Here is a 15210-nt window from a genome sequence, read left to right on the forward strand (position 1 = left end):
ATGTTGAGGTTCACAAAGCAATGTAAATTCCATTCAATTCATACACTCTGAATATGCTTTTTGACGATTCAGATGCTTTTTACACGCAGGCAAAACACATTTTCATGCAACTCTCCTGAAGGTGGTAGCATACCTGACAAAGAAGACTGTAAGCCTCCAAAACGACTCCTCCCAGCTGGGTCCTGGAACCACGTCTGCACACAAAGGCAACAGGTGATGGGGGAGGGTCACATTGAGAGTGAAGCGAAACTCCAGGTCTGCTGCAGTTACAAGAGTCAGCTCTCGAATGACCCAGGAAGAGGTAAAGTCTGGAGTAAACCTGATAACAGAAGGTTCGTCTTTATGAACTTGAATCGTTTTCATTTTAGGCACAAAACAAAATAATCACGATAGCAGCCATATTTCTTACTTACAATATATGTTTATATAAAAACAACTTAACATGTCTTACCAATGCAAAAAAGGTTTTCTTCCCCACATTATTAAATGCACCACAAAACCTAAGGGAGTAAAACCCAATGCTTACACGATGCTGATATCCCGGGATGTGTTTGGGGCCAGGGAAAATTGATGACAATCTAGCACTTCGAATCCATAACCTTGGCAATTATACCCATTAATTTTCAAAGATGTCACAGTTATAGGAAGTGGTCCAATATTCTCAACTTTAAAGTTCTTTGTAATAGATAAAATTTGCTTGCTGTCTTTCAGTTCTAAGTGAGGATAAAAAGTGATATTTAGTATGTATGAACTGCAAAATTTATTCAGAGTCATTTATTGAATCAACATTTACTGAATCAATAAACCATGACCTATATTACCAAAATGTGAAAAAAAAATGCAGTATAAGCCCAAAGTACAACTTCTATCTAATTTCTAGAACAGTCATAGATTTTCTTATACTACCAGAATACAATAAAAAAACTTAATTAGTCAAGATTTTTCTTAAGTTATATGACCTTCCTAGGTACCAAAAGTAATCAGAATCTCTTCTGTTCTTTTACTTATTAAAAATTAAGGTTAGAAGTTTATTCTTCTCAGAAGCCAAGTACTTTGGGTACCCCTAGACACCATGCACACTTTGCTCCTGGGATCCTCACACTGAACAGGGCCTAGTTAAAAGCAAGAGTCTGTGCTTCTAGAAACACAGTTTAAACACCCACTACATTCAGAGGAAGTAAGTCGCTAAGTCTCTGCAAAAAAATGAGAGCACATTTTATATGGGGAGTTTAAAAAAGAATTACCACAACTTTAAATTATTCCTATAAATTTATAACCCACAATCTTTCCCATATAAAGACTAAAATTTTATGTAGTTCTGTAGTTTTTATAATTTTCCCTAATTTCATCTGTCAAGGTCAACTCTAAGTTACTGAATGAATGAATGAATGGAAAAGTGAATACCCTGATGAATTTTGAACACAAATGGTCAGTAAATCTTTTCAAACTCAATGCTCAGCATAGTTTTCTTAAAAAAGAAATTCCAATCAGGCATTAGATATTGCTACAAACTATCCAATACTATCACCAACCAGCTTTTGCCATAGGAGCACAGTGTTACACTAAAATGCTTTCAGTGTATTCCAGAAATACAAAATATTAATAGGAAAACAAGGAATTTACCAAAAACCTTTTACATCTATTGTTTGATTTTTGTTTTAGTTCCTGAGGAAGTTCTTGAAACTCATATAAATAATTTAGAAGCATTTGAGTTACATATATGCACAATTTGGAAATTTCTAATGCAACATTTAGGTAAGTTTCTAAAATCTGCAATGTCTAATACAGTAGCCACTAGACATACATGGCTAAAATTAAAATTAAGTAAATTTAAAAACTCACATCAGCTATATTTTTAACTGCTCATTAACCACATGTGGTTAGTGTCTGCTTTCCTGGGTGACACAGATATAGAGCATTTCCATTACTGCATAAAGTTCTACCGGTTAGCAGACCTTTACTCTTCTCGCCATTCATCATTTTGGTGTGATTTTTTTATGAAGATATAGCTGATAACCAAAGTGACATCTTCATACTATTTATCTTAAATATCCATCACTATACTGATAATTTAGCAATTATACTTTTTAAATAGGTATCATTTAAGTTGGGTTAAATATCTAAGGCTATTTTTCTAAGCAGTACTAGCCTATCATATATGCTCAGATGTTTGCCTGATTTAGTTATTTGCATCAATGCCATGAATTTACTGTCAATTTTAAAAAGAATCCTCTTATGGAATCCTTTTGCCCTTGGCTTTCGCACCAAGCCTTCGCTGTCCGAGGGCCAGGTATGTGAACTCACGTCGTCGGCAGTCCATCAGCGTGGACTCAGGCACCTTGAATCGGAGTGAACCTCCTGCGCCAGGAAGCCTTCCGCCCACTTTCAGTAACTCTCTGGCTCCAAACCCTTCCACGGCAATCATGTCAATGACTGTCAAGTTATTCCTAGTGGGGCAACCCATACAAATGCAAAGGCATTACAACAGAGTCACAAGACACAGTGCACTTGGACCTAAACATTCCTAATTGGCAAGAACAGGGTAACGTTGTGAAAGAGAAAATCAATTTAAATAGCGTGGCACCTCCGGCCATCTCATGGAATTAGAGGGTGTCCACGGGCAACGGAAGCTGCCCATGGGCTCAGAAGAGCCCAGGCAGGCTGAGGCTGACTACAGCAAGAACAAGGGAATGTTCCTCATCACTCTCCTGCCTTGGCCGGAGAATGCAAAGCCATGTTTTTCTTTTTTTTTTTTAAAGATTTTATTTATTTATTTGAGACAGAGAGAATGAGAGAGAGAGCACATGAGAGGGGGGAGGGTCAGAGGGAGAAGCAGACCCCCCGCTAAGCAAGGAGCCCGATATGGGACTCGATCCCGGGACTCCAGGATCATGACCTGAGCCGAAGGCAGTCGCCTAACCAACTGAGCCACCCAGGCGCCCCAAAGCCATGTTTTTCTAATAACCAGCCACCAGGGTGGTGATCAGACCTCCAAGAGGAAACAAACAAACAAACAAACAAAAAAACAAACTGAAAAGATAAACTGGGGACCCAGAGAAATATTAACAAATTTAGGCTAATTGACAAAAATTGCTTACAGGGTGAATTAAGGAGTTTTCATAGTAATCGTGACTGTAGGAAATTCTGCCTTAGGGATAATTCCAGAAATAGAATCTTATTATTTCTATTGAACCAAAGATTTATAATGTCATCCCACAAATAACCTATATCTACTCAAGTTCTTAGTCATCAAATACAAATTCAGACTAGCTTTTGCCTTTTCAGTAACTGAAACCATGATTGCTAGGACATAAAAAGTTAAATGGACAGAAGTTTAAATGATGCAGACTAGAGTGAAAGCCAGTCCTCATTAATGCAAATACTGTAGAAGTGGAGAAGGAATTCATGCCTAATTATGCAAAATACACCAGTATCTTTATATCTTTATCTAAAGGATTAAGAATCTTTAACCATTTAAAAACCTTTAAGTTATGTTATTGTCTACAGAAAAATACTATCAATACAGAAACATCAAAAATAAATTAAGTACTATAAATAATTTAGACTTTTCGAAGCCAGGAGAGTTTAACCTGGGATGAGGTAAAGTTCATCTCTGCACTTCCCAGAACCTTAGTTCTTTAATGAAGAATGGATTTAAGATGAAAGACATTGCAGGGCATGAGAAGTCTTAGTTAAAATGCTTAATAGAACACACTCTTTTAAAAACTTTAGTACATTTTCCTTTTTCAGGGCATTCACTTGTAGAAGAAAAAACTCATATGATATATTAAAGGAAGTCCAGAATAAGAAAGTCTTTGCCAGCTGATCTGATATTAGAAAGGCTTTAAAAAGAACTAAAATGTCATTTATTAAAAATTAGACTTCTCACCAATGCAGAGAGCTTCAACAAACATCTGTATTTACTGTAAATTTTTGAAAGAAGACTCTCAATAAAGACTACCTAAAGATGAAAAGGATTTAATAATGAAAAACATTAGGTGTTTAAATCAGTTAGCAACCACTGTCATTTAAAAGAAAGAAAAAGAAATTTTAAAAAGCCAATGGGCTCAATAATCCTTAGTCCATTGTCCTCTGGGGCTACAGAGAATTCCAAAAGCAAGGCAGCTATGAGAGTGGAGGAAATCCAAACACTGCAGAATGAAAACGTACACAGCAGTGTTTCAATTACTTCTCTAAGCTAAGGTCAGAGAAGTGTGTGTGTGTGTGTGTGTGTGTGTGTGTGTGTGTGTGTGTGTCTGTGTGTTCTGCCCTTGGAGACAGCAACAGATGGGATGCTGAGCAAAATACATTGTGGCTGTTGGAGAGAAGGACACACACGGCCCCTACCTTACAAGGCCAGAGGCCCCAGGGGTGTAAGCAGGGAGCCTCAGGGATCCTTTCCTCTGCCTACCTTGCAACACGGCCTCATCCCTACCGGCCTGACTGAGAGATCAATGTCAGCTCTTGGCTAAAGAGAGTACGTATCCTTGAGAGAAAGAGACTTGGATGGATGAGTCAGAGGGAAAGAAACGGGCTCCGTGATGGGGACACACCTACCGGAGTAGTATGAGTGACGTAACCTTCCCGTAGTCAGCTGGCGTGAAAACCACACCGACCCTTTTCATCTCCAGAGGCTGCAAATGTAAGTGGAGGATGCCAAACCCGGACTCCTCAGAATGCATGCCCTGCAAATTTAATAAGTGCAATTAAATGGAATCCTGTTAAGCAAGCTTCCGTCTTCATTACATGCATTTTAGAGTATAACCATGATTGCTCTTCTTTTAACATCCAGATGTGACTACCCTCATCGACCTGCTGAACCTGTTTACCCTGAGAGCTCACACCAACCAACAGCTCCCGACCCACAGCTGAGAAGTGTAGGCAGAGGCTGCAGGACAACCTGCCATGGAGGCTGGCAAGGGGATTTGCTTCCTGGCTCAGAGGGGAATTGCGGCCAGAAGCAGCCTTCTCTGCCAAGATGCTCTGACTAGAAAACATCCCTCAGAAAACAGACCAAACAGCCTCTGCTTGAATGCTATGGGGAGCTGACCAAACACCCCTCCACTGCTGGACAACCTTAAATTTCTTTCATATTGAGCTTCGGTTTATACAGAAACCATCTTTATTACATTTAGTCTCTGCACTCACGAGAAAGAGCTCTATTCATGTCCTCCTTGACCTTCCCCAAGATTTCTAACTCTGACTAAATCTTGTGTTCTACATTTAGTACTCAAGATTGAGGTCTTCATTATTTTTCCTCTTTCCACTGCTTTTTCCAGATCCTTTTCACTAAAAACAATTTATTAATTTCTTAGCGCTATAATCATATAATTTGCATGGTAATAATTCTCTTTTCTGCGTTCTTCATTTTTAAATTTGTTTTATTCTGCAACTGTTGCTGACATGTCCCCATGCTATCTGGAAGAAGAAACAGGGATGGTACTTGTTTCATGTTCATTAGAATTATAAACTTCATGAGGGGAGAAACCCTGCTTTACATATATCTAATATAAATATTGAAGAAAAAGCTGATTTTTAGTATTAAAACTCTAATAATAAAAACACCCTTTATTAAATAGTTCTTATATGCCAGGCACAGGAATATAGTTAAGGTCTATAAGATGCTGAGCATTGTATAAACCTTACTGAATCTTCCAACATTACTGTAAGTGAGAGAGAGGAGGCTATAGAGAGGTTAAGGAATCTGCTCGGGGTCACGCAGCAAGCCCATGTTATGAGCCTGGGTTTGGAAACCTGACTGTCCAATTCCCCCTACTCTTCACTAGAGGAATTACGTTTCTAAAAGCAAACCAACATCAAAAAAATGTGTGCTATCTTTACATGACAGAGTTCTAATAAGAATTTTGAGTTAAACTTTTAAGTGTCTCAAAGGCACTGATACCATTCTTGATGGCAAAAGGTGTACTCTCCTTGGGGGAAACCTTCGATCACAGATGAAAAATTTTTTCCAAGTGAGTTGCACCATTTGTTCAAATTTGAACAGAACATTTATATATAAAAGGAATTTGGCATTATTTCTGGAATTCCAAATTATATATGGTTCAACCACGGGAGCAAAAGATCTCTTAGTATTTTGGACTAATTTACCTCCCAACAGCCCTGGGAGGCTGCTCGGTGGAAAGGAGAATGAGAGGGAATGAGTACAGCAGGCTCACTAACAAAAACAAGACCACGCAGCTGCCTAGACCGCTTACAAAGAGAAAGGAACACTTGCTGTAATGTGTTTCCTATTGTAAGTCTCTGTTAAATCCACTTAAAAACTTGTTTTGATGAGTTTTAACTCTTAGTTGGAGGTTATCTGGTTTCCCTCTTTCTGCTATTCAAGTTCACCTAGAGCCAACAGCATATCTTCAGAGGGATAAGTGCCAAGAAAGAAGAAAATACCCAAGGCATTTAAATATGTGTGTATTAGAAATATAGTTGTGTGCCTATGTGTGCTTGCATGTGTGTTTGTACTCATTTAACAGATGCTCCGTGTCTGACTTGATCTCACACATAGGATACTTGTAAGGAAAACACTCGGCTCCGTACAAAGAACCACAGAACTACTGAGTGGAAACTAAGAAACAAGGCTGCCAAGTGCCCAGACAACATCCTCACCACATGACATGTTTATTCCTCCTCCCTAAGTATTTGTGCAAGACCTCATGAGTGCCCAGAGGCTTAAGAATTTCAGAGAAATCCTTTTTTACAGATGAGGTGAACATCACAGAAACTGGGTAACTTGCTCAAAACATGAAGCCAATTTGGTAGGAGAAGATTTTTTTTTTTAAGTGTATTTTTTACCTTATGCAGCCCTAAAAAAAACTGGATGGGGAATCTAAAAGAGAATTGTAAATTCTGGGGTCTCAAGTTTTATGGTTTTCTACATAGCCCTGATTCAGTTGTTATTTCTTCACTCACATGAATCCAAACTATCAAATTAAAATGATTTACAGGCTAACATGAACCGTACAGCTCCTGCTGCATTCGTTAATTGGAAAAATCTGCTATGTGTGCTTAATGTCTAGAATATAAAAATAAGAAAGCCACATATATTATGAAAAGACGCTCGAAACATAAATCAGTAGAGCCCATATGCTATGTGTATAGTTTGTTAGCATTCTCTTTCTATTTAGAAAGGACATCCTACCAGGTAAGGGCAAGCTTGGGTGAGCTGGAATTCACCAGTTGTGAAATTAATCATCTGCATATCGGTGCCAAACCTATAAAGAAAAAAAATGTTTGAAATAACATTCAGATTGCCAATAAAGAGAGACTAATATGTGTGCACATATACCTATTATGTGAGTACATGTATTTGCATACACAATTCACCCCATCCTGTCACTAGCGTGTCCCAGGCCCCTACACTCTCCCTGGCATATTATAAGTGCTCAATAAATATTGTTGAATGAATGACTTTGGTAGCACAGAATGTAAAGAAGCATATGGTAACAAAAGTTCTAAATATGGGGGCGCCTGGGTGGCTCAGTCGTTAAGCATCTGCCTTCGGCTCAGGTCATGATCCCAAGGTCCTGGGATCGAGCCCCGCATCAGGCTCCCTGCTTGGCGGGAAGCCTGCTTCTCCCTCTCCCACTCCCCCTGCTTGTGTTCCCTCTCTCACTGTGTCTCTCTTTGTCAAATAAATAAATAAAATCTTTAAAAAAAAAAAAGTTCTAAATATGAAGCATTTTTTTTCCTCCAAATGGTCCATATAGAACCTGACAGGAAGTGACTCTCAACCAAGGACAATTTTATCTCCCAGTGGACATCTGGCAATACCTGGAGACATTTTTGGGAAGATCCTACTGGCACCTCTTGAGTAGAAGCCTGGGATGCTGCTAAACATCCTCCAAAACACAGAACAGCCCCTCCCCCCCAAACATAAAATCATCTTGTCCAAAATATCAGTAGCACTGAAGCTGAGAAACCCTGGGATCAGAGTAGGTTCTACGAAGCCAAGGGAGAGAACGTTCTAAGTGAAACTGCGATTGCTTTGTAAAAATAAGATGTAACATGAACATCTAACATCTTTTAGACATGAACTAAAAGAATGATCATCTTTTCTAACACTCAGTTAAAACGTACTAAAACACTAAACTCACTTTCTTGTGTCGCCCAGAGATCATTGCGATTTAGATTCTAAATTTTAGAGTGTATGTGGGAAAATCACAGTCCTAGAGATTCCCCGGCCAAAGAAAACAATATTCTGCCGGGAAGTAGCCTTGACACGGTAACACTAAAGATGCCACACAGCAAAGGGAAGTGGCAATTTCCATCAAGGTATATGCCCCAGGGAGCTGGGTGTCCAGGTACCAGGGTTAATACTGTGTACACCCGCATACAGGTTCCGGGTGAAAAATGTGAAGGACTTAGAATAATTCTGAGTCGTAACAATAGTTCCCAAACCCTGTCAGAAAGTCCTCAACCGGGCACTTTACCATTTATGCAGCAGGCGCACTGCAGCTTCAGGCTTGGGGTACAAGGAGAGAGGCAGGAGCTGCATGGAGACTGGCCAGGAGGAAGGGTTCTTCACCACAAAGTACTTCACCTAGATACGGGGAAAGGCAAATCAAAACCTGGAGCAGGACATGGCGTTGCCCCCTGAAATAATCCTGCAAAAAATTCGTAACCTGAATCTAATCATGAGGAAACATCGTGCAAATCAAATCGAGGGACACTCTAGAAAATAAAGAGCCTGTCTTCTTCAACCATGTCTCTGCTAGGAAAGGCAAGGAAAGGCTCAGGTGACAAAAAAAGATGCAATCATGCAATTCAAGATCCTGAACTGGATCCTGAACCAGGGGGGCGGGGTGGGGGGGAAGCCTACCATAAAGTATGTCAGTGGGGTAACTGGAAAAATCTGAATATAGACTGCATTATGCTGATTAATGTCACATTTTCCGATTGTGATAATTATACTCTGACATGTGGGAAGACGCTCCTGTCCTTAGGAAAATCACACTGAAGTAGAGACAAGAGGGGCATAGCGTCTGACACTCTCAAATGGCCCATAAAAATGTGTGTGGTGTGTGCGCAGAGAAAGAGAGAGAAGCAATGATAAAGCAAATGTGGCAAACGTGGAAAACCGTGACTCTCTGTGAAGCGTGACTGGGAGTTCTTGGTACTATTCTTGAAACTTTTAAGTTGAAATCATTTCAAAATGAACATCTGTTGGAGAGTCTTCATATGCCACCCCTAAGAAACCCAGTGAGCGCCTCACGAAGGGTAAATTATCACCCAGACCACACGTGACGCAGGCAGCTCTTTGGCAGTCAGACTGGAGACACACATGGAAGCCTGCTGGTGTCCCTTCGCTGTCTTTGCCTTTCTCCGGGCCTCCCGAGCTCCTCAAGGGAAGCACACACAAGTGGGCACACTAAGGACAGAGAGTAGCAGGCGGACAGAGCCTGGCCTGATGCCATCACACTGCTGCTACAACCACTTTGGACTTCTCCCCTTTGAGCTTCTCACATGAAACAAGCTACCTCCTACGTAAGCCTGTGTCACTCAAGGTTTTCTCAGTGTAGAGCCTTGTGACTCTTGACCTCGGGGTTGTAAGTTCGAGCCCCATGTTGAGTGTAGAAATTACTTAAAAAAAAAAAAAAAAATAGGGACGCCTGGGTGGCTCAGGCGGTTAAGCGTCTGCCTTCGGCTCAGGTCATGATCCCAGGGTCCTGGGATCGAGTCCCGCATCAGGCTCCCTGCTCGGTGGGAAGCCTGCTTCTCCCCCCCTCCCTCTGCCTGCCACCCCCCCCCCCCGCTTGTGCTCTCTCTCTCTGACACATAAATAAAATCTTATGTAAAAATAAAAATAAAGTCTTAAAAAAAAAAGATTTGCTCTGTTGTTCATAGCTGAACACTTTCCTGGCAGATAGATTTTGAATCGAAAACAAGCTTCAGAAAATGTATTTGTTTCATGCATTTGAGTTTTACTCATTGTGTTCCTCTGACACTTCCCTACAAAACGCACTAAACAGCCTATGTGTGTCCCTTAAAAATGAACTTAAATTATGTTTGGTTCTGAAACAGTATTCTCAAGGTGGAAAGACCCTGGTAACTCAAGAACCTGAGAGCTGGGGCGTCGCTGACAAGGAGACATGCGACCCTTACCACGCTGCTCCTCAGGGCGGTTGCGCTGAAGTTCAACACCAGGCTGGGCTCTGCAATCAAACGAGGCAGAAAGAAAACAAAGGATTCCGACTCCTTGGATTTCTTCAAGCGACCAAACCGCGTCATTCCTAAAACAGTCCTCCTGTGGAATTCATAAAGAAAAATTACTTTGAAAAATCATTTTGACATTTAAAAAAATGAAATCACTAAATATCAATCCCACTAAAAGGAACAAGGGATCTTGGGGAAAAATATGGCTTATTCTGAGTCTGGGGAAGAGAAAGTACAAGATGATCCTGAAACATCCTGTCTTACTAGAAAGCAAGGAAGTGCTCAAAGAATGAATGGTAAGAACATTTGAGGCTACCAAAAAGCTAGCCTGAAGGGGCTCTCATCAGTCAAATCTGGGACAATTTAGCATCAAAAATAATAATGGTGGTAAGTGGTGGTAATGAACAAAGAATCCACAGGGATGCTCAAAAAGAATGTAGAATAAACAAAATAATTATAAACATCACCATTTTTGCAGCCATCAATCTAACAACTAACCAATCCAGGCAAGAACTATCAATGGATGCTAAGATCATGGGGTGACATGCTCTTAGAGAACAGGAAATTTATATGATCTCAAATTATCATAGCACATATTATTTATTAATTACTTATTAAAGGAAAAATCCATCTATAACAGAGAGAGATCTGTTACACATACAATGGGGAGAGTCAAATGATTCAACTTAGCAACACCAACAATGGGACAAATTGACATATATGTCCCTTCCGAGGTGATGCAATGGTAAGGACATAATACCAACCAAGTAGTCAGCACTCTTCCCAAAAATGTTTAAAGCAAACGTAAACTTGAAACCCACAGCGCTGAAGGTTCTATAAGACAAACGGCTAAGACTCTCTAAAGTGTCAGCATTATGAAAGATGAAGAAAGGGGGGGCAGGGATACACGTCTAAAGAAAATTAAGAAAACATGACAACCAAATGCAATGCATGATCCTTGAATGGATCCTGGATTTATGAGGAATATTTGAGTATTCACTGTACTATACTTTCAATGTTTCTGAGGTTGGAAATTTGTCAAAATAAAAGGCCCAAGAGAAATACTAATTCTTAAAAACTCAGTCGTGCAAATTCAATAAAGTACTACGTAGTAGTGTTCCCCCTCTCTGAGCCGGTGCTGAAGAAAAGAGACAAGCAAAGATGAACACAGAAGACATACTTGCAGCCGTCACCAGTTTTAAATTTCTTCCATCTTTCATACAATTTATTGGCAAGTTCTGAATCCACGTCCCAGGTAGACCGATCCAGAGAAAGACTCCCTTCCCAATTAGGATTTTCTACAAGTTAGACCAGATGTAATATTTAGACGTAGAGAAAATGCAATTCAGTTAGGAAAGAAAGCCACAGGCTGTCAAACTTCTCAAACTGAGAGGACTGCCAAGCGAATCAACATCCCCCCCTTTTCCTCTGACTGTACTTTACTAGGAGTCCCTCTAACCCAATGGCAAATGACATATCAAATAAAACAAACATGTATAAAACAAAACTAAACCGAATTATGTAAAGGTAATAATAACATAAAAGACACATGGCTCATGAATACAGCCTGAAACAAGTTAAAATTATTCTTGGAACATTTTTAACAGCTTTCAAGCTAACAGGCTAAACTGCTTCCCTGTAAACAGAGCTCGTCATCATCCAAGTCTTTCAGTGATTATGATCAGTGCTGATAGACAAACAGCAGTCCTCCTAAAGAAGGGCACAGACCAGGGGCTGGGCCTGGAGAAGGTGCATGTTTATAATTACAAACTGGCCTCCTGTTCACCTCGCCCTCTCTACTTATCCGTTCTGTCTGATCTGTGCTAAAGAGCATACCAGGATGAGAAAGTCGGAATCTCCCCAAAGACATCTTGTACTGTACTGTAACAGTCTCCTTACATTAAATATTTTAATAAATCAGAAGGCAGGAGAAGGACTAGAAAGAGCTTCTATATCAACACCATGTATTTCAATCTCACACCACAACTAGCACCCCCTGTAAGATGTTTATGTTCCTATAACTAAAGTCTTCAAATGCAATTCCAGGTTATTTTTACTAACTTGTAGTCAGCCCTTTTATAAAAGAACCAGAACCTTCCAATTTTTCCTGGACACAAGGCTGCTGTGACCATCAAATGATGTGTTTGGAAAAAAATCCCTTACAAAAAGTTCAAGGGGACATTATTAACACAAGTACCTTGGGTGTTTTTGGAGGATTCTTAACAATTTCAAGTCATTCTGTGAATGATCATGCTCTTTAAGAATAAAATATGACACAATTGTTTACAGTATTAATTATTCCATCTACAAATGCTATTTTTTCCTCACTACTTCCCACCCAACACCAAACTAGAGTTCTATAGAAAGCCTAAGGGTAAAATACTTACCTGTTTTTGATTTTCCCATGAAATAATGCATGCCACAATGTGCTATCACTTCAAAACCCAGACTCCCTTCCTAGATTGAAAAGTAATATATGAATAACTTAAAACACAACACTAAACATAAAAATCCTAATGCACTCAAATGCGAAGCAGACAATGGCCTCCACCTCAGTGAATTTCTCTTTAACCAGAAGCCAAACAACAAGAAAGTGAATTCTTAGCTTTCCTTCTCCTTGAATGAGCGCTCTGAACTGTCTCTCACAGACAGGATCACGGCAGGGGATTTTGCACAATCTTCAATGCCCATAGGGACAATCCTTGGGCCCCAAAGACACAAAGCTGCCTTCTGAATTAGAGGTTAATCTCAGGACACTCCTGATAGGCTTTTTGTTTTTTAAACTGTACTCTAATCTTCTGAAAAACAGTATACCAATCTATAGTAACTCCTAAGCCACTTGGGACATGTAAACTGATGTTCCACTTCCTACATGTTGGGAAAGCACAGACTTGCTACTTCCTACTTCCACATATATGTGAAACCTGCCTCCTCCCTCCCACAAGCAGCTCTTCTTAAAATGCAACTCTTGATCGGAAAAAGGAGATTTCTAAGAAATCTCCCCTGCTCAAAATACAGATGAATGGAATTAACCTTGCATCTTGTGTAGTTTAATTTTAGAGGTCCTACCTTTAAGCCTATAGCTAAGCATGAGGCATTTCTATCTTTGAAACACCAACGCTAGTAAGTGAGAAAAATCATAAAGATGGTTGCATGAATGTCTCATAGTGAAAAATTAGAACCCAGCGTTATACAGAAGAGCTTGGATTAAAAAGAAGCAATAACAGTAACCAAATGAAAATAAATAAACATTAAGAAAAAAATGAGACATGTTTAAGATAAGATCTAAATTAAATACGGCTTACCCAGATTTTAGAAAGCATTTTAATTGATAACCCTTTCAGGTTTTAGATTTGGCTCACTAGAGAAATGCAAGGATACAAGCAACTGAGAGTCACTTACCCGAGGCCTAACTAAAGCATTTGACCGTCTAGTTTACTTGAATTCATTGCTAGTATGCACCAAAAGCTCAACTGTGTTTTCTATAGCAAGCATATATTCCTTGCTCTTCAAATTTTGGAAACAAATGAAAATGAGATTAATCTATTTGTATTATTTTATTCCAGAACCTCAAATTACTTTATGAAAAATAGAAACTCTTTCCAAATAAAGAGTTCCATATCTAAACAACTGACCATATAAGATTGGCCTGGTAATATCTTTCAAATTTCTTAGCTAGTCTTCAAGAACTCTAAGCTTAACTCTGCCAATAAAACCCAAGCACTGTAAGTTAACAAACAGTAATTATTATGAAAATTATAACACATAGTGTTGTAAATAATACCTTGGTTGGGGCTGAGTAAATCTGTAGAGGTATTGCAAAAATGGCACCTATGTTTGTAGTCAAAAATACATTGGTGAATAGGTTTATGGCAATGTCTTTAACAGCAAGTTTCAAAGAAAATATATTCCAACAGCCTGGAGGTAGAAATAAAGGGCCAGTGAAATTCAGAATCTAAAAAGAAAAAAAGCAAGAGAAATTACTTTTCCTAACACTAATTAGGATTAAGACCATTATAAAGTTAGTCACCATACATTACATCATTAGTTTTTGATGTAGTGTTCCATGTATGGTGATTCACATAACATAAAAAAAAAACAAAAAAAACCCCCAAGGGTTCTAGAGGGGAGGGGGGTGGGGGGATGGGTTAGCCTGGTGATGGGTATTAAAGAGGGCATGTACTGAATGGAGCACTGGGTGTTATGCACAAACAATGAATCATGGAACACTACATCAAAAACTAATGATGTAATGTATGGTGATTAACATAACATAATAAAAAGAAAAAAGAAAAAAAAAAGACCATTATAAAGTATGATACTAAAGGTCTTCTGTACTTTTAAAAATATAATTTTACTCACTTATTTCCAGGTCAAAGATCGAAATATTTTTATATAAATAACAGGTTTTAAATGTTGTGTATGCTACTGCTTTTAAATTTCACAAAAATAATCTTGAAATTTTCATGGGGTAGTATTTTGAAAAAGTCTATTTTGTCATTAATTAGGCTTACTTTTAATAAATACAGTCTTTTTAGTATAAATTATACACTGTAATCTTTTTGAACAATGGTAAGAGCAAATATCATTTAAGAATATATCTTGGTCCCTTTTAACTCCTTGAACAACAGTTAAAAAAAATAAAGAGATCCCAGAAGTAACTCTGAAAACATTGAAAGAAAAATACTTGCTTTAAAAATCAGAAGTAAAAATGAAATTTTATAAATATTAATTTCATAGCATCTGACCTTAAATAAAGCTTAAAATAGGCTAAAACCTTTGGATAAAAATACCATACGTACCTTTAAAATGTGCTTGGTTTCCTTGGAAACAAACACATCCTTTAATACAATGCCACGGTCGAAATGGTTGAGGTACCACATTGACCAAACTCCTGACGTGTTCTCGTGAGTCTCTATGTGAAACTGGGCTGCAGAGGAGTCCATTCTAAAATACCTGTGAACACAGGACATCACGCCATCAGCCTGGAGCCTGAGACAACTGTCAGCACTCACCGTGCCTCTGAGCGCAAAAACAGGAGCA

General features: G+C 39.0%; 1 protein-coding gene across 2 annotated transcripts in view; it reads right to left on the bottom strand.

Moving 5' to 3' along the window:
• TMEM131L (transmembrane 131 like) overlaps positions 1-15210 on the bottom strand; it is a 148552-nt gene that overhangs the window by 20725 nt on the left and 112617 nt on the right. For both annotated transcript variants that reach the window (XR_014142806.1, XM_081811756.1), the window contains exons 13-23: positions 14970-15123; positions 13952-14122; positions 12555-12624; positions 11348-11465; positions 10117-10258; positions 8445-8554; positions 7154-7226; positions 4558-4685; positions 2305-2447; positions 527-713; positions 134-319 (exon numbers count right to left, since the gene is read on the bottom strand). Coding sequence is in view for 1 of the 2 variants with exons in the window: in XM_081811756.1 (XP_081667882.1) it covers positions 134-319; positions 527-713; positions 2305-2447; positions 4558-4685; positions 7154-7226; positions 8445-8554; positions 10117-10258; positions 11348-11465; positions 12555-12624; positions 13952-14122; positions 14970-15123 (1482 nt within the window). In the remaining variant the exon portion in view is untranslated. The remainder of the gene's footprint in view (positions 1-133; positions 320-526; positions 714-2304; positions 2448-4557; positions 4686-7153; positions 7227-8444; positions 8555-10116; positions 10259-11347; positions 11466-12554; positions 12625-13951; positions 14123-14969; positions 15124-15210) is intronic.

Source organism: Leptonychotes weddellii, chromosome 2 (assembly GCF_054177405.1).
Source record: "Leptonychotes weddellii isolate Sample4059 chromosome 2, ASM5417740v2, whole genome shotgun sequence".
Classification (NCBI taxonomy): Eukaryota; Metazoa; Chordata; class Mammalia; order Carnivora; family Phocidae; genus Leptonychotes; species Leptonychotes weddellii.